Here is an 18,868-nt window from a genome sequence, read left to right as displayed (position 1 = left end):
ATCTCTTTTTCCTTTGCGAGCTCCATCTTGAAAACTATGAGAGAAAGCAGGTGGCGCCTCCCCACCTTATGGGAAGGTCCAGCTGCGTCAAACTATTGGAACCACAAAGGGTTCCTTACCCATGCTCCTTGGATAGGAGAATTTCACCAAATTAGATCAAGTAGGAAGAAACGATGAAAAGGGAAAGGAAAAGTTAGATGAAATTAGGGTTCTTCAAGCCTATAAAAGAGAGCCTCATCTACCCAGAAAACCATCCACAGCCTAACCCATCTAGGGCTTGACCAAGCTTTGTCAAGCAACTGAAAATTCACTTAATCCACATCCAGAGAGCAAGCTTCCTCTCTTGCTTCCAAAACCCAGCAATTTCGAACCCTATTCCTCCATGCTTCTTCTACCTAGCAAAATAACCCATCCAAGGCTTGACCACGCTTTGTCAAACAAATTGGGAATTTTACTCAAGCCACCCAATTCTCTCATTCGTTTGTTTTCCTCTTTCTTTAGGAAAGAAATCTGTCTAATCTTCCTCTGTTCCACTTTAACCCTTTGTTCACTGTAAGAAACTCACGCTTATCTCTCTCTGTTCATGCTAAACTCATGATGGTTTTGCTCCCATGCCACAAACTCCTCATGCTAAGCCATTAATCAATCTATTATGTTTATTTGGCTATTGGTGAAGAGAACCTGAGGGTATTTTTCTAAGGTTTCATCAAACCTTTCAAAAACTTTTTCAGAAGTTTGGTTTCTGAACTCAGATACTTGGGGAATTTATGTTCGTTTTCTTCTTACGGTAGCCCAAGCCCATTCGTCGGGCTGCTGGAACAAAAAGACCCCCACATCTATATATCTATGAAAGCAGTGAGAAACTATTCAGTATTTAACAAAAGGAATATTAGGTTCTCCAAGAATGATAAAAGGTTAGAGCAGTTTGTGATGGGATCAAGAATGGAAAATGTCCATGGTTTGTTTATGCTTTAGCTGTAAATGGAAGTAGCATGGTTCAAATTAAGAGTTATGAAGAAGAGCATACTTGTGGGATTGTTGAACACACATGCTAACTCATCATAGTTAGCAGAGAGATATTCTACATACTGTCTAGAATAATAAATTGGGATAGGAGCTTTTAAGAAAATGGTAAATGAAGATTTATGTGTCATAGCTTCAAGATCACAAATATACAGAGCAAGGCAAAAGGGAACTGCTGTAAGTAAGGGGACTTACACAAAACAGTTTGAGTCTCTTTGGGATTATGTTGAGGAGCTAAAAAGGATAAATGTGGGAAGTACTATAATCATTAAGTCCAATTTGGAGGGTGACAAATCCAGATTTCAAAGGATTTATATATGCTTGGCAGCTACAAAGAAATGGTTTGTTGATGCTCTGAGGCCAGTTGTTGGTTTGGATGCTTGTCACATCAAGAGGTAACACCCTGACCAATTACTCTCTGATGTTGGTGTTGATAAGTGGCATATGCTGATAATTATGAAACTTGGACTTAGTTTTTGGCATCTTAATTGATGTAGTGGGTGACATGTTCCCAAACTTTGAGCATATGCACTGCCTTAAATATATGCATGCTAATTTAATACTTGATGACCATAAAGAATTAGTTCTAAAACAACATATGGAAACTGCTGCAAGAAGTACAATTATAACTTGGTTTCAAGCAGAGATGAAAAAGCTCCAAGATTTGTCAGGACTAACTTTTGATTAGTTGCAAGGCTTAATCCAATGATCTCACTTCAAAACACACTCAAAGTGTGACATTCTCTTGAATAACATGTGGGAAGCATTCAACAAGTCTATCCTTGATGCTAGAGACAAGCTTATTATAACAATGCTTGATAGGGTCATGTATTACATCATGTTGTTGATGGCAAGTAGAAGAGAAGATATGGAAAAATGGGCTCGTGATGTGGGGCCAAGAGTTTTTGCAACTTCTGAGAAGCTTAAGAAGCAGTCAACCTAGTGCATTCCAAGGCTTGTTGGGAAAACAAATACGAGGTTAAGTGTTTTGGAGGCACTCAGGTGGTATTCGATTTGAGAAGCATAAGTTGTTCATGTAGGCAATGGAATCTAATTGGGATCCCATGTAAGTATGCTCGTGCTACCATTGGGTAGTGAAATGACAATCATATGAGCTATGCACATTATTATTACAAAAAAAAAAAAAAAAGGCCTTTATGAGAGCTTACAAGCCCATGGTTCATCCAATGGAAAGCCAAAACTTCTGGGCTAAAACAAATTTTCCACATTTGCTGCCACCTAAGTATCATAAGGAGCCAGGGAGGCCAAAGAAAAACAAGGTAAGGTCATCTATTGAACCACCTTCAAGCTCTAATCCTAAAGCTAAACACTTGCAAAGGTATATTTGGAAACCAAGTATTCCATATGTAATCAAACGGGCCATAATAAGAGGAAATGTCCAAAGGCAAATGAAACAAGTAGTAGCAGTCAGGTATATTTAAAGCATCTGATTTTAAAAGTTCCATATGTTTAGCATTCTGATATGGATTCATATGTGATTTTTATTGGTCAGGTACCATCACAAAGGCAAAAGAAGAGAACACCTTAAGGCAACACACATCAACTCAAAGAGTTACAGGACAATCAAGGCAGAAATTGTTAAGATGAAAGAAATTATACAAAAATTCTATAAAGAAAAAGCACATAGGAAGAAAATACAGAGAGAAACTGAGAGTGAATATTCTATTGTATTTCACTTAATGAATTGTTCAGTACACTAAGTCTCATATTATACAATTGGAGATCTCTTACATCTTAAGTAATCTTGCTTAACAACCTGACTACTGAGTTAACTAACAACTATCTAACTACCTCACGTGACGCACACATGACTTGTTAACAACTTATCCTTCAATCTATTTACACTTGGCAGCATCATCACCCTTGATGCTCTTTCATGCATCATTTTCTACATAATCAAGGCAAAAACAACTAGTAAGTTGGGTTTCTTTTATTTAAGTAACATTATAGAACTCTTCATTTGTTTATTTTAGATCATATCAAAGGCTAAAAAAGGTTCAATCATCACCAAACATCTTCTCAATCTAACCAAGCTTCTCAACCATCTCACTAACCAACTCAACCATCTCAAGCTTCTCAATTTGAACAACCATATCAGTTTGAACAAGCATCTCAAGCTTCTCAGTTTGAACAACAACCATCTCAGTCTCAAGAACTAAATTGGTCTCAACCTCAAGCATTTCAGCCTCCACAAGCTTCTAAACAAAGGAAAGTTAGGTTAAGTCTCTAGCTAAGAGGAAAGCATTCTTGGCAAAGTTTCAATAATGGAGATATTGAAAAAGCTCTGCTCTGTGTTGGTTATCACATGTGTTTTGGGTCAAAGAAATCATCTGCATGTGTTTTGATGGGTTGAATGTTAGTTTTATGTTTTGTTCTGTCTTGGTGAACACATGTGTTTTTGGGTAGAAACTGTATGTTTGATATTTTGTTGTCTATTTTGTTTTTGGGTACAAACTGTTTGGCATTGTCATGGATATGACATGTGCATATTCAGTCTTTTGTATTTTGTTTTGGCATTGCCATGAATTGAACATGTGCTTACAAAGTCTTTCTTTTGAGTTATGTCCAAGACTTTGTACAATTTATTTACAAGACTATGTACAAGTTATTAACCAATGGTAGTTCAAAAACTCTGAAAGGTTTCAAGAATTCTTGGTGCATACAAAAGTGTTTAATCTTAACCATTACAAAAAGGGCTTTGAAACCATTACATTTGCAAAATGCTACAACCATTACATAAGCCTCCCATCTCACTAAATTGTCATTCTACTAGGTACACATTACTTAACTTTCAAACATACCACATTACTTAACTTACATTACACAATATTGCTGAACCAAACCATAAACACAAAGGCCCAAGAAATAAATAAAGCAATCCACAACTTCTTCTCTCTTGCTCTTGCACGACCAATCTGATCTTCAAATTCTCTCATTGTCCTCAGTAGCCAAGCCATCAGAGCTCTCTCACAGGAGGCATTCAATATCAACCTATACCCAAAAAAAAAAAAACCACAATTGTTTTCCCCCCTCTGCATTCAAACAAAAGTTCCATCACATTCTCATAATTTATTGTCCAAATTTTGATAAAATAGAAAATTCAAAACCTACCTCTGACTTTGGACACACAAAGAACCCCGAAGTGGGTTGGACTCTGTTCAAGAAGTCTGCAACTGAGCAAGCCTCCCACAGTAGCAATGAGGTGCAGCAACAGCCAGCTCTTTTCCTCGTGGAGGGTCTTTCCTCATCTTCACACCTTTTAATTGAAGAAAGATTGAGAAATTTTTCTTTAGGTACAGTTACTTAAATCCTTGAAATGGTGGTAAGTAATTTTTCTGAGTTTAGAAACCCTTTTATCAAAGAAGAAGAGAGTCGATTGTTAACTGGGGTCCACTTAACCCTTTGAGCTGCTTAGATTTGGATTTTAAAAGCCTTTGGGGTCCACTGTGCCATGTAGGATGCTAACTATGCTCAGCAATTGGCCACCGTGGGTGCTTTTATCATAATGACCTTGCCACGTCAGCATTTTTTATGGTCTTTTGAATGACGTTAACGGTGGGAGGTAAAGTGAAACACAAAACCACGATCAAGGGGTTAAGTGGACCACTTTAACTTTGGGAGGAGTAAAATAAGATTTAACCGAAGTTTCAAGAATACTACAATAAATATGCCTATTTTTCTAGACAAGCAACATTAAGGAAGGTATACAAGCAACATTAGGCGAGAAAAAATCCGAACATAAGACCTTAAGTGAAGAAATAATCCTCTTTTACTCGAGCTAAAAATTCAAACAGCTTTCTATCATAATCTTATAATTTTTGTATGTAATTAATTAATAAAGTCACTATATACCCATTTTCGATTTCAATTAATATAGGAAAGGGAAATCTTGAGTGGTAATTATTTATTATTTAAGAATTTAACCAAAAACGGCGTCGTAAGAAGGAGAGAGTCGCGGGTCTCTAACGTCTGGAAGAGGCAAATATTCACCGCGAACAGCTCCATTTCCAAACTCAGACTCTTCAGAGAGGGAGATTGAAGATGACGGTTAATGTTGGAAGAGAAATAGTAGATGGCGAACGGAGCCCTAAGCCCTAAAACCCAAAGCTTCAGATTCAGATCTACGTACTACGTGATCTCTCCTTCTCCTTCTTGCTAATTGACTCTGCTACTAAATCAGAACCAGATCGCATCCAATTTCTGCAACGCCGATCTGATCCTACGCAGAAACCAGTGACCTCATGGCAGGGGCAGTCTCGGCGCTGTTCCTCCTAGACATCAAAGGCCGCGTTCTCATCTGGCGCGACTATCGTGGCGACGTCTCCGCCGTTCAAGCCGAGCGCTTCTTCACTAAGCTCATCGAGAAAGAGGTTCGAAGCTTCTTCTTACTTTCACTTGCTCAATTTCTACAGCTTCTGCGCTTTCTGTATCTTAATTGTTTGAGGAACTGATTGGTTGCTGAGAGAACGATGGAAAACAAAACTGAATTATCGTTTATTTATAAATTATTCCCTTTTGTGTCGTTTGATTCTGAAATTAGCGACAACGAAGTTTTCTTTGATCTATTTTGTAAGAGTAGAACTTGATAGCTGCATTTTGTTTTTCATTTTGTGGTTGCGCAATGTGCTTCAGGTTGATCCGGAATCCCATGATCCAGTTGTGCATGATAATGGCGTAAGCTACTTGTTTATACAGCATAACAATGTCTACTTGATGACTGCGTCCAGGCAGAACTGCAATGCCGCTAGTCTTCTCTTCTTTCTACACCGCATAGTTGATGTAAGCTCTTTCGGTAATTATAAGTTGCATTCATCTTTCGTAGTTGTTTTGTTTCCGCCAGCATGATTGGGAATTTTTTTAACTTTATGGTGATCCATGCTTGGGCCACAGGTTTTCAAGCATTACTTTGAAGAGTTAGAAGAGGAATCACTTAGGGATAACTTTGTGGTTGTGGTAAGAAGACATTTGTACCATTTATTTGGCTTATTTTTTATCATGAAATTTTGTGATTTGATGCGATCTTTGTGTCCTTTCTTTGTAGTATGAGTTGCTTGATGAGATGATGGACTTTGGTTACCCTCAGTATACTGAAGCCAAGATTCTCAGTGAATTTATCAAGACTGATGCTTACAGGATGGAAGTTACACAGAGACCTCCCATGGCTGTAACAAATGCGGTGTCTTGGCGCAGTGAAGGGATACGCTACAAGAAGAATGAGGTAGGCGCATGGGGAAAAAAGAAGATTATTTATTCTTTTTAGGAACTACCACTAAATGAATTTCCTTTCTCCCCTTTAATTTTCAGGTTTTCCTGGATGTGGTGGAGAGTGTTAATATACTTGTCAACAGCAATGGACAAATCATTAGGTCTGATGTTGTTGGTGCGTTGAAGATGAGAACTTATTTGAGGTGTGTTTCCATCCTAGCCCCAGTGAATTTCTCTCTATGCTTGAGCAGTCTTACTTGTGCTTCTTTCACTTAACTTGGCAGTAGATTCATATGCTAGCCAAATGCCAACTGAATACAACTATTCCATATGGAGATATCAGTTTAGGATTTTCTAGTTTGTTTGGCGTATGCTAACATTTCAATCCATTTTAGGAAGCAACAATATTACGAGGACAATGGTGTAAATTCTAGTTAATATCGCTCTTTGGAGTACCCTGTTATTATTGTTGTGAAAGCCACTAACTAAACCCTTGGTTCACCATGGAAAACTAGTCGATGCAGTGAAGTGATTGATCTATGAAACGTTACACTCATGGGTTATTTTCCCATTTAATCTAGGGCTTGCATGGGCTTGCATTTTATTGAGCGGCGGCAGACTGTCTCAACTTCAACAACAATTTGACCCTTTAAGAAATTAAAGTTTTTTGTTTGAAAATTTCAATTATGTGTTGGAAATTCATAACTAATTTCATAATTTTAATTATCTCCATCGAGTGTTTACTGCACCCTCGCTATATTACTTGGGACCTCCTTAGCATGTTCTGACTGTGATGTTCGACTCTGTTCATACAAACACCTAAGCTCTTATAGAGTTGAGAAGTACAGCCTCAAGTTGTTTGCTTGCACTCAACAATTGTACAGTAGACTTTTTCTTCACCAGAAGAGAATGGTGTACTCTAGTGAATTTATATAATTCTAATTACATTTTAACTATTTAGCCTTCTTGTTAATGTACTGAGAGTATCATCTGGGAACTATAGTATTTACTGAATTCCTGTTGCAGTGGTATGCCAGAGTGTAAGCTGGGCTTAAATGATAGAGTTCTGTTGGAGGCACAAGGCCGAGCAACAAAGGGGAAGGCCATTGATTTGGAAGACATCAAATTTCATCAGTATGTAGCTTTCTCTGATTTATCTGAATTCTTGCGTTTGTCTTACAATTGGTTGAGATTTTAAATCATTAATATTCCTACAAGTCCTCGCACTAAATCATAAAATTTGGTTTAGGTGTGTGCGTTTGGCTCGGTTTGAAAATGACCGGACAATATCCTTTGTACCACCTGATGGAGCTTTTGATCTCATGACTTATAGGCTGAGTACACAGGTATCCCTCATGCTCTATTGATGCTGTCTTTTATTTTTCTGTGTGTGTGGGTTAGTATTGGAAGGGGGGGTGTTTGTTAATTGCCTGTCACATGCCATTTAATGATTTTCGTTATTTCCTCTTTTAGGTTAAGCCTCTAATTTGGGTTGAAGCTCAAATTGAAAGGCATTCGAAAAGTCGTATTGAGATTCTGGTAAAAGCCAGAAGTCAGTTCAAGGAGCGTAGGTATTAGAAAAGTTTCTTTTATTTGTATAGAGACTGAGACGGTTGGGTCTAGTTAATGCTGCCAAATCATGTCTCTAGTCAAGTCAATTGCTTTGTTCTCTGGGTACCTTAATGTTTATTCCCTTAATTCTCATGAAAACTTAACTGCACAGCACTGCAACAAATGTGGAGATTGAGGTCCCTGTGTTATCTGATGCCACCAACCCTGAGGTTCGGACATCATTAGGATCTGCAGCATATGCACCTGAAAGTGATGCGCTTATCTGGAAAATAAGATCTTTTCCTGGTGGCAAGGTGCGGATTCATTTTAAATATCTTTGCACAAATTTCCAAAATTATATCTAGTTTAAGAAGATTATTATGTTGTCCCCGTGCTGTACACATTAGCCCCTTTTTATTGACTCTGTCTTTAATCCAAATTGCATAGGAGTATATGTTGAGAGCAGAGTTTCGTCTTCCAAGTATAACAGCTGAAGAAGCAACTCCTGAGAGAAAAGCTCCTATACGTGTGAAGTTTGAGATACCATATTTTACCGTTTCTGGAATACAGGTATGCACCTGATTGCTTGCTCTATTTCTGGGATGCAGAACCAACCAAAGCAGATAAGTTTGACATTTATGTAAATTGGGTGGGGTTTTGTAGGTTCGTTACCTGAAGATAATTGAAAAAAGCGGATACCAAGCTCTTCCATGGGTGAGATACATAACCATGGCTGGCGAGTATGAATTAAGGCTTATATAAAGTTGCCCCATCCTCCGGATTTGCGGATGGTCTTGAATGGTTCAAACTCAAAACTGGTGGATACATTAAAGACCCTCTTGGAAAACCAGTTGCCTGAGATCTGTGGTTTGTTGAGAATGGTTCTGTTGCTTCTGTCTCTGTATAATGAATGTTCATCTAACGATGTTGTAAGTTGATGGTTACCGGAAGGTAGATTCGTTCTATACGTTGAATTGAGAATTGGTTATTGTGGTTGTGGATTTTGGCTGTCATTTTTTTTTTCTTCAATTCTTATTTTTCAATTTTGGGATCCCTCAATAGGGACGTTATTGTGGTGCCCGCTTCGCATTGTATTTAATCTGAACCGTTACTTTTAGGTCCTAAATCAAAGACTGCAAAAAAAAAAAAAAGTGTATTTTCGAAGCATCATATGTGTGTGTGTGTATATATATATATATATATATATATATCTTGAAGCATCATATTTATTTATTTTATTGTGATAAGTGTCGACAAAAAGACGGTTTGAATTATTGAAATATAATGCATAATAGACTCTATAAATATAATGCATAATGGACTCTATAAAGATGTGTATATATGTAAATCATAATTATGACGATACAAACCTTGTTATGCAAATAGAAATAATAATTATGGCATTCCTATTTGTTCTGTATGACGATACAAACGTCATCGCCCTCAGCAGCTAGAAATGGACATATAGGAGGACTACTACTACCGGCACTGAGTGCGATCAAACTGTGGGTAGTGACGAGTACATATTAACTATTATTATTGCCCGTTACTACTAATAGATAGATCATAGATGTGACTAAATTTAATGGCCATTGCTGCTCATGGATTTAATAGTTGATAATCTCTCCAAGAACTCCTTAAACACCTCTTCGTTGCTCAGCAAGCTGATCCTAGCATACTTCTCAGCAACCCCAAACCGCCTCCCCGTCCTTCCCTGTACCTTGATGCTCCCTCGTAAAACCTTCTGTGAGTCTATCTCCTCCCCCTCCTTCGCCTCCAACCATGCAAATCCTGTAAGCACAAAACATGCAGTAATTAGAAAAAGGCCAACTAAAGGAAGCTCCTAATTATGTTTTAATTAGCTTAATCTTAATCTTAATCATCATCATTACCTGGATATGGTTCAATCAACTCTCCAGAGAAGAGGCAGTACTGTTTGGGGTACTTAGGCAGACAGAAAACTTGATTGCGCTCAACCACTTGCCTCAGCCTCTCCCATCTCTCAGCCATGATTTGGCGGTTGTGCTCAAAGAAGAGATCATCAGATTTGTTAGCAGACTTGCAATTCTGATAGCCATCACAAAGCACCCCCATTATCTTTGCAGCTCGTTGCTGGGAATCTTTGGACACGCCAAGTGTACTCATCTCTATGAATTTAGACATTTTTCTAGCGATCTCTTTGTCCTTAACGACAGCCCATCTGATCAAAGGATAAAAAAAAAACACAAACCCAAGTTGAAAAAATTAATTTGAATCTTATACATGCAATTTTCAAGTGGATCAAACAGCAAAGATTGATCATATCACCCAATGCGTGACCCAGCATGGCCTGTGCTTTTGGAAAATGTGAAGGTCATAATGTCATGATCAGCCAGACGAATAATGGGTGTGTACTGTGGCCAGTAGTAGGCAAGGTCATGAATGAGCTTCCCTTCATCACCTCTGCTTTTCACGACGGCCTCCCGGAGAGTGCCGTCAGGGTTGTTTGGGGAGTTGACAACCTCAATGTAAGGTCCAGTTCCATTCTTGTCAAACTCATAAGCATCCCCTGCCCATTTGTATAGCCTTGAACAAAGGTAGTCTGTCTCCTCCGGATATGACTGCAAGCACAAAGCAGCAAAAAATATTTCATCTTTTTTTTCCCACAACTGTAAGAGGTGGCTACTAATAAACTAGACATGCCCATGTTACTATATTCAATTGCCACGGTTTCAAAACACAGGTATACGTGCATATGTTTGTTGCATGTTCCCAAACATGATTATGTTTCCGAAAAGACACATATGTTGGCCTCTTTCGCACCTCCCATGCAAACATCTGCATGTTCCACGACACTCTTCTCGTATAATAATGTCGCCCCCGTCACATACTCGGAGAAATATAATATACTTATATTATCATACTGCGAATTGAATTAACCAGGTAGTAATTGCATAGCTAACACAAGCGCTGAAAACACGCTTAATTTGATAAAATTTATAAGTGAAGCTGAAGCAGCATTCTATTGATGATCTTGTTCAGTTGACTTAAGAAAAGAGCCTACATGATCAAGATCTATACATTGACCAAGAAACCCTAAGTAACCAACGGCTGTGATGAAATGTGAATGAGTATAGGAGGAGGCTTACCGAGTAGTAAGGGGCAGCAGACACAACGCTGACGGGCTCGGGCCCGCCAGGGGAAGTGAGAGCATACAGCGCAGCCTGATAGAGCTGGGTGGAGCCTGTCCCAACTACAATATACCGATCATCCACCACTGCATTTCCAACCACACAATGAAGCCTCCTAACTGCCTCCTCAAATTCTGGCTCCACAAACCAGCAAATGTTGGTGAAATCGCTGATATAGCTCATCAATTGGCACCCAGAGATCACCATCGTACACCTGTCCCCCATCTTTCTCCAGTATGATTCGAACACTGCTGGGTCACCCCTGTCATCACCAAATCCAAAACACCAACACTTATGGTTAATCTCATGCATGTTCAATTCTTATGACACAATTTTAACTAAACCCACTTGATGAAGTTTTGATTAAGGATACAAAACCCACAATAATAATTACTTAAATTTGTGTAAGAAAGATGGCACTGGCAGGCAAAAGAACGGTAGAGAGAACTTACTGTTCAAGATTGAGGACATGGTCAGATGAGCAAGTAGGGCTTCTGATGCCATTGCCGTTGGCAGAGGGCAGAGAGCTTTTGTTAATGGAAGCAGGGTTGTCTGTGCCGCACATTTTTCTTCTTCTCTGTTTCTCTAACAACACACTTAATTGTTGTCCAAGTTTTTGGTCTCTCTCTCTCTCTCTCTCTCTCTCTCTCTCTCAATGTTGGTTCTCCTCGTCTGTGTTTCTCTTTATATATAAAGAACAAAATGTGAACACCTTCGGTGCATCGGGTAACATGTTGTTGAGAGAGGTTCATGCACCCTAGTTATAATTTTTTTTGGGGGGTTTTCTGTCTTGTTTGGTCATATTAAATCTGACCATATCAAGCATGTTAGAAAATCTAAGAACCTCCATAATTGTTACGGATATACCTAAACAAATTCTAAACATATCTTCTAACTTATCAATGGGATGGTTGGTACTTGAATTGGCTTGGACCTTTGATGTGCATCCAAGTAGTCATAGGTTCAAGCCCCCTTCCCTTTGCAACTTTGGCAACAAAATAAATATATAACTTCCAATTCTGGAGGAAGTTTTGTATGTGGCCACTTTATAATTTTATTTTACTCTTATAATATTCAGATAACTTTCCTCTAGTAATATTCAAGTAAGAATTATATAGAATTGTGGCACGGATATAAACATTCCAAGATAAAAATTTCATTGATAATTGAACTCGAAAACAACCTTTCTTTTTTTAAAATTTTGATGTATGTTAAGATCGATACTTGTTTACGGAATATATATTTGTCATGTGTTGGACACAATGTACATGTGCATCAAGATGCTATAGACATATATAAATTATAATTAGACAAACAATGTTTTTTAGTTTAAGTACTATTTAAGTGGCAGAAAGAGTAAATACCACGCAACATAGAGTTGAGTTCAATAATTTTTTATTTATTTATTATCAAACGATTGAGAAATTGTATTCATAAATTACGCACTAAGGATAATACAAATAGAATAGCCATAAGAGACACTACGACTACTCATAAACGGGTTAAAATCACCACCCACAAAGGGGTTACAAACTAATACGGAGGGATTCATTGGCAACATCAAACTCATACAATATACCTCCATTCAAAGCCACACAGGGCCAAAGATAGTATGACATAAACATCCATCTAGAAAAGCCAAGTAGCACCCACAACTCAAACTCTCCTGCAGAAAGACCAAAAGCACGCATCAAACTCGAAGGAGTTGATGTGCTTATTCAACACCAAACAACTCACACCCAAACAAAGTCAACCGAAGCCCACAACTAAGGCTTGGAAAAAGGCACACCTGAACCAAAAAAAAAAAAAAAAAAGCATATCCGCCACCCCCAGCACCACCACTTGATATGGTCTTTGGCACCACTCTCCTACTACCATTAATGCCTCTACCATCCCCACCACCACTGTCTGTACTACCATCACCAACATCAAACATGATGACCTATCACTATTTACAATTTATAGAAGTTTATATAAAATTTATCAAACTCTATGATAAGATTTCAACTACTTTTATCAATTTTTTTATGAAATTCAGTCGAAGTATATGTGGAGTTCAAGAAAGTCAAATAAACTTCATAAAATTCTAACTACACTATGCGAAAATTGACTTTCAGCTTCGGATAATATCCGTTGTTAAAGGTACCCAAGAACCGAAATATTGGGAACCGATGCGTATGATATAGTTATACGCTTCGAATATTATCCGTTGCTAAAGATCATTTACGACTTCGTTATTCACTTAATCGCCGATGTGTAAGCTGTTATCATGAGCCAAAAGAGCGTTGACCTCCGATGCCTAAACCTTTAATAGCATCAGGTAATATATTGAAGCGTGTTCTGACTTACCACTTCAGAAAAGCTGTCACTGCTGTTGCAAATAATGGTTTACACATTCGTTTTTTGTGCTTATGCTGAAGTGAAAAGCCTACAAATACTTTGACTTTCTACAAATATTATTGACCCTTTGGATTATAAGCTTCGGTTCTCACAAAGTGCTGATGTTGTTTTAAATTTTTAACTTCAGTTGTTATGGGAAAACTGAGGTTGTTATACACAATAGACATCGTTGTTACTAATAAAGTGTAAGCAATTTCCATGTTTCACATCATATTTTACTTAGTTTTTATCTCAAAATATAGAGGCATCTCATCCATTTCATGTATATTGCCATTCAAAAAAAAAAACATTCCTATATATGTAAACTTATGAGTTCTGCCAGTAAACCAAAATTCATCCATCATCCATACATAAATAAACAAAATACTACCAAAACAAGAAGGAGAATGCATTATTTTGCTCTGGCACATAAACAAATTAATGCATCATCTCCATATATCAGGTTGGTTGATCGAGTATAATTTTTTTGGCATGATTTTTTTTGTTTGATCAGATTTTAACTTATATCTTCTATGTACATATGAATATAAGTACCCACATATTACTATTTTTTAAGGGGAATACTAGCAACCTTTCTCTAGGTCTCGTTTGGTTCACAGAACGGATTTGAGCGGAAATCACTTCCTATGTGATTTCTCAGAGATGGGAAATCGAGATTCATTTCCCATGTTTGGTAATCCTCAGAAAGTAACCAAGAAATACCACTTTATTTCCTTTCACATATTTGGTTTGTGTAGGAATATAAAAGCAAAGTTTGTTTAATTTTTTAATTATACCCATATGAAATTAATTAAAAAAAGAATGCATTGAATGCTATACTGTAATTCTAAATTGTTAATGTAGACAATGTGGTCATGAAAAATGTGTATTTAATGTTGGCTCATTTTCCCAAACTTTCCCAAGAGGAAGTTTCTCCCTACTTTCTCATGTTCAAGGCAATGATGTCCCATGTCTGGACTTACCAAACATAGGAAAGCAATTGATTTCTCATCCTCAGACCTCCTTTTTCATGAACCAAATGGGGCCTAACCTTCCTTTTTGAACCTTATCCCTTCAACTCATAACATGTGTTACTTTCCTTACATTTAAATCAATATCATTAATACATCACACAATTTAATTTGAGATTTTCTATTTAAACCCCACACTTTTCTTAGTTCACACTAACTTTTAATTTAAATTTTCACAATTTCTAAGAAAACCCACAATCTTCCCAAACTACCCTTAAATACAACCCAAGCTGAAAAAATAAGAAATAAAAGAAATTTTCTATTTAAACCCCACAATTTTCTTTGTTTACCCCAATACTTAAATTATTAAACAATATTTGTAGTATACATGAGATTTTGTTGTTTTCACAAGCTGTTTTTATCATGTGATTAGATCCTATGGGAAATTGTAGTTTGTTATGGAGATCTAAATAGAGAAACATATATAAATCAAATACTGTTGAAGGGAGTGCCAAAAAAAATATCAAATAGCAATTGAAAAACCTGCTGAAAAATTTATCTCCATCCTAGATGCCCCAACTTATAAACAGATAAAGGTAATGTGGGGGCAATATCTTAATGAGCGTCAACAAATCTCAGCCATGGGTATTAACAGCTTCCCAGGCCAAGTTCTTTGGGATTGGAAGATCCATGTCCCAAGCTTTCCGGGCAGCAGACCTTAGAAGCCTAATAGTGGTTACATTGGCATCCCAGAAGGACAACTGCTTGTAAGGCAAATTGTGCTTCTTGCATAGGTCATTCTAAAACTTAATATGAAGAGTGGTGGGATGAGTGTATAGATATACTAGGTAGGGTTAAGTATTAAGTTAGATGACATTTTTTGTCTTTTTACCTAATCATAAAACTTACAGCTTAATGATTTAAATACTGTGGTAAACAAAGAGAAATGCAGGGTTTAAATAGAAAATCTCTTTAATTTTTGTTTTGCAAGTTTACCGGGGGGGTAAACTTTTTTAGTCTGAATTGTGTTATGTGCCACCAATGATGATGCATGTGGCACGTGCTAATCGAGACTAATTAAGAAGCCCATGTTCAATCCTTGATTCCATTGCAATAAAATATAATTGAGAAATGGGGGAAAACTCAAGTACCGATCTCCATTAAGTAGTAAAAAAACAGAAAAAGGAGAAGAAAAAAAAAAGTTTCCTACAGTTATTTTGGTAATGCCATTTTCCTCTGTGTGTAGTACAAATAACTATTATTTAATGGCCATTGCTGATAGATTTAATAGTTGATAATCTCTCCAAGAACTGGTTAAACACCTCGTCATTGCTGAGCAAGCTGACCCTAACATACTTCTGAGCAACCCCAAAGCGGCTCCCTGTTCTTCCCTGTACCTTTATGCATCCTCGTAAAACCTTCTGTGAGTCTATCTCCTCCTCCTCCTTGGCCTCCAACCATGCAAATCCTGTATGCACAAAACATTTATTATTAGAAAAAGGTTCAATCTTAATCATCCTCCTCCTAATTATTTTTTAATTAACTTTAGTCTTAATCATCATCATTACCTGGATATGGTTCAATCAACTCTCCAGAGAAAAGGCAGTACTGTTTGGGGTACTTGGGCAGACTGAAAACTTGATTGCGATCAACCACTTGCCTCAGCCTCTCCCATCTCTCAGCCATGACTCGGCGGGTGTGCTCAAAAAAGAGCTCATCAGATTTGAAGTTCTTATAGCCATAACAAATCACTCCCATTATCTTTGCAGCTCGTTGCTGGGAATCTTTGGACACACCAAGTGTACTCATCTCTATGAATTTAGACATCTTTCTAGCAACTTCTTTGTCCTTAACAACAGCCCATCTGATCAAACGAAAAAAAAACACAAACCCAAGTTGAAAAAATTAATTTGACACTTTAAACATGCAATTTTCAAGTGGATCAAATAGTACAGATTGATCATATTACCCAATGCGTGAGCCAGCATGCCCTGTGCTTTTGGAAAATGTGAAGGTCATAATGTCATGATCAGCCGGACGAATAATGGGTGTGTACTGTGGCCAGTAGTAGGCAAGGTCATGAATGAGCTTCCCTTCATCACCTCTGTTTTTCACGACGGCCTCCCGGAGAGTGCCGTCGGGGTTATTTGGGGAGTTGACAACCTCAATGTAAGGTCCAGTTCCATTCTTATCAAACTCATAAGCATCACCTGCCCATTTGTATAGCCGTGAACGGAGGTAGTCCGTCTCCTCTGGATATGCCTGCAAGCAGCAAAACAATTCATCTTTTGTTTTTGACACAACTTGAGTTCGAATCAAAAGGAAAAGAAGTAATAACACAGAGAATCTAAGGTTGACCTGGAGGAGGTGGCTACTAATAAACTAGACATGCCCATGTTACTATGTTTAATTGCCAAGGATTCAAAACACAGTTATACGTGCATATGTTTGTTGCATGTTCCCAAACATGATTATGTTTCCCAAAAGACATCTATGTTTGCCTCTTTGTCGCATCTCCCATGCAAACATCTGCACGTTCCACAACACTCTTCTCGTGTAATAATGTCACCCACAACTCACAAACTCAGATAACATGTTTGTATTGTCAGACTCTGAATTTGATTAACCACAGCTTATAGCTCGACAGCAAAAGGCTTGAGGGTCTCATTTTAATGGGGCCTTGAACATAGCTAACACAAGCGCTGAAACCACGCTTGATTTTATATCATTTATATAAGAAGTGAAGCTGAAGCAGCATTCTATTGATGAGCTTGTTCAGTTTACTTAAGAAAAGAAAGCTACATGATCAAGATCTGTATATTGATCAAGAAACCCAAGCAATCAACTGCTGTGATGAAATGTGAATGAGTAGGAGGCTTACCGAGTAGTAAGGGGCAGCAGACACAACGCTGACGGGCTCAGGACCACCAGGGGAAGTGAGAGCATACAACGCAGCCTGATAAAGCTGGGTGGAGCCTGTCCCCACTACAATATACCGATCATCCACCACTGCATTTCCAACGACACGATGAAGCCTCCTAACTGCCTCCTCAAATTCTGGCTCCATAAACCAGCAGAGGGTGGTGAAATCGCTGATATAGCTCATCAATTGGCTCCCAGAGATCACCATCGTACACTTGTCCTCCATCTTGCTCCAGTATGATTGGAACACTGATGGGTCACCCCTGTCATCATCAAATCCAAAACACCAACATTAACGATTAATCTCATGCATGTTCAATTGTTGATCACACAGTTTTAACTAAACCCACTTGATGGATTTGATTAAGGATACCAGACCCACAATTATAATTACTTAATTTTTGCAAGACATTGGTAAGAAACTAAAAGGAAGGCTGGCTAGAGAGAGGAGAGAACTTACTGTTCGAGATTGAGGACACGGTCAGATGAGCAAGTAGGGCTTCTGGTGCCATTGCCATTGGCAGAGGTCAAAGAGCCTTTGTTAATGGAAGCAGGGCTGTCTGTGCCGCACATTTTTCTTCTTCTCTGTTTCTCTAACAACACACTTAATTATTGTTGTCCAAGTTTTTGGTGTTGCTCTCTCTCTCTCTCTCTCTCTCTCTCTCCTCGTCTGTGTTTCTCTTCACTTATAAGAAGAAAATGTGAGCACCTTCGGGGCATCGGGAAACATGTTGAGAGAGGTTGATGCATGCACCCTAATTCATTTTTGTTTTGTGCTTGTTTGGTAATATAAAATCTGATCATCATATCAAGCAGGCGTTCGTTCCTTTCGTAACTCATGGAAATCTCAATAATAACTATGACGGGATATTGATTACCTAAGCAGGCGTTCGTTCCGTTTTTAATTATTATACCACCAGGCAACATAAAGTTGAGTTCAAATTGATCTCTATTATGTTTTTGTATACACATTTTTGGTAATAATTTTGGAGATTTTAACAATTATGGGAATTACTTTGTAGATTTTTATTGAAATGTGTTATTAAACAAATATGTTGGAAATATGTTGATAATCAATAAGATGTATCCCCACCGGGTTCGACCCCCAAAAGAATTTCTATTCTAGAATATCCCCTTCGGGTGTTCATGTTTGGGGTTGGTCTAGTACCTCTTTCTTTTCTTTTTCTTTTTTTTTCTTTTTTTTTTTAATACATCTAATACCTCATTTTTAATGAACAATCGAGTAGCACTATTAGGTTTAGAAATTTAAACAATAAATTTCAAAAATTAAAGATAATCTGGTAATTAGACATTATCCTAACTCAAACTTACTCTTATCCAAACACCTCAAGTTTCTTTTGATCTCCTATCATGTTTAATCATGCCACTTTGGGAAATTTTCTACTATGTTCCCTTTGTGCGTAAAAAGAGTCGTGAGCAACTTAGGAGTCGTCACTTTCTTTTTTCTTTCCGCTTTTTGTCAAATGGTAGAATAGGTAGGTTTCATGAGTTGATGTTTTTTCCCCCTAAGGCCCATTTTGGTTCATGGGAAAGGAGGCTTGAGAATGGGAATTCAATTGCTTTCCCATGTTTGGTAAGTTCAGGCATGAGAAATGGTTGCCTAGC

General features: G+C 37.8%; 3 protein-coding genes across 3 annotated transcripts; 1 reads left to right on the top strand and 2 right to left on the bottom strand.

Moving 5' to 3' along the window:
• Nucleotides 1–4,983: 4,983 nt before the first annotated feature.
• HAP13 (Clathrin adaptor complexes medium subunit family protein) lies at nucleotides 4,984–8,967 on the top strand. Its single transcript, XM_008223659.3, has 11 exons — nucleotides 4,984–5,414; nucleotides 5,677–5,823; nucleotides 5,935–5,997; nucleotides 6,086–6,262; nucleotides 6,349–6,452; nucleotides 7,276–7,383; nucleotides 7,499–7,595; nucleotides 7,723–7,820; nucleotides 7,973–8,114; nucleotides 8,248–8,370; nucleotides 8,464–8,967. The coding sequence occupies exons 1-11, from the start codon at nucleotides 5,286–5,288 to the stop codon at nucleotides 8,560–8,562; spliced, it is 1,287 nt and encodes a 428-aa protein (XP_008221881.2). The 5' UTR covers nucleotides 4,984–5,285; the 3' UTR covers nucleotides 8,563–8,967.
• A 153-nt stretch (nucleotides 8,968–9,120) lies between these two features.
• On the bottom strand, nucleotides 9,121–11,711 carry LOC103321820 (L-tryptophan--pyruvate aminotransferase 1-like). The gene is made up of 5 exons (XM_008223658.2): nucleotides 11,423–11,711; nucleotides 10,929–11,232; nucleotides 10,108–10,400; nucleotides 9,693–10,000; nucleotides 9,121–9,591 (listed from the first exon to the last, which is right to left on the bottom strand). The coding sequence occupies exons 1-5, from the start codon at nucleotides 11,533–11,535 to the stop codon at nucleotides 9,383–9,385; spliced, it is 1,227 nt and encodes a 408-aa protein (XP_008221880.2). The 5' UTR covers nucleotides 11,536–11,711; the 3' UTR covers nucleotides 9,121–9,382.
• Nucleotides 11,712–15,457: 3,746 nt separating this feature from the next.
• Nucleotides 15,458–17,864, bottom strand: LOC103321907 (L-tryptophan--pyruvate aminotransferase 1-like). The gene is made up of 5 exons (XM_008223761.2): nucleotides 17,703–17,864; nucleotides 17,202–17,505; nucleotides 16,290–16,582; nucleotides 15,889–16,184; nucleotides 15,458–15,788 (listed from the first exon to the last, which is right to left on the bottom strand). Exons 1-5 carry the CDS (start codon nucleotides 17,813–17,815, stop codon nucleotides 15,583–15,585), a joined length of 1,212 nt encoding a protein of 403 aa, XP_008221983.2. The 5' UTR covers nucleotides 17,816–17,864; the 3' UTR covers nucleotides 15,458–15,582.
• Between the last annotated feature and the right edge of the window lie 1,004 nt (nucleotides 17,865–18,868).

This window comes from Prunus mume, linkage group LG2, assembly GCF_029339155.1.
Source record: "Prunus mume cultivar Tortuosa linkage group LG2, ASM2933915v1, whole genome shotgun sequence".
Taxonomy (NCBI): Eukaryota; Viridiplantae; Streptophyta; class Magnoliopsida; order Rosales; family Rosaceae; genus Prunus; species Prunus mume.
This window is presented reverse-complemented; position numbering and strand designations above follow the sequence as displayed.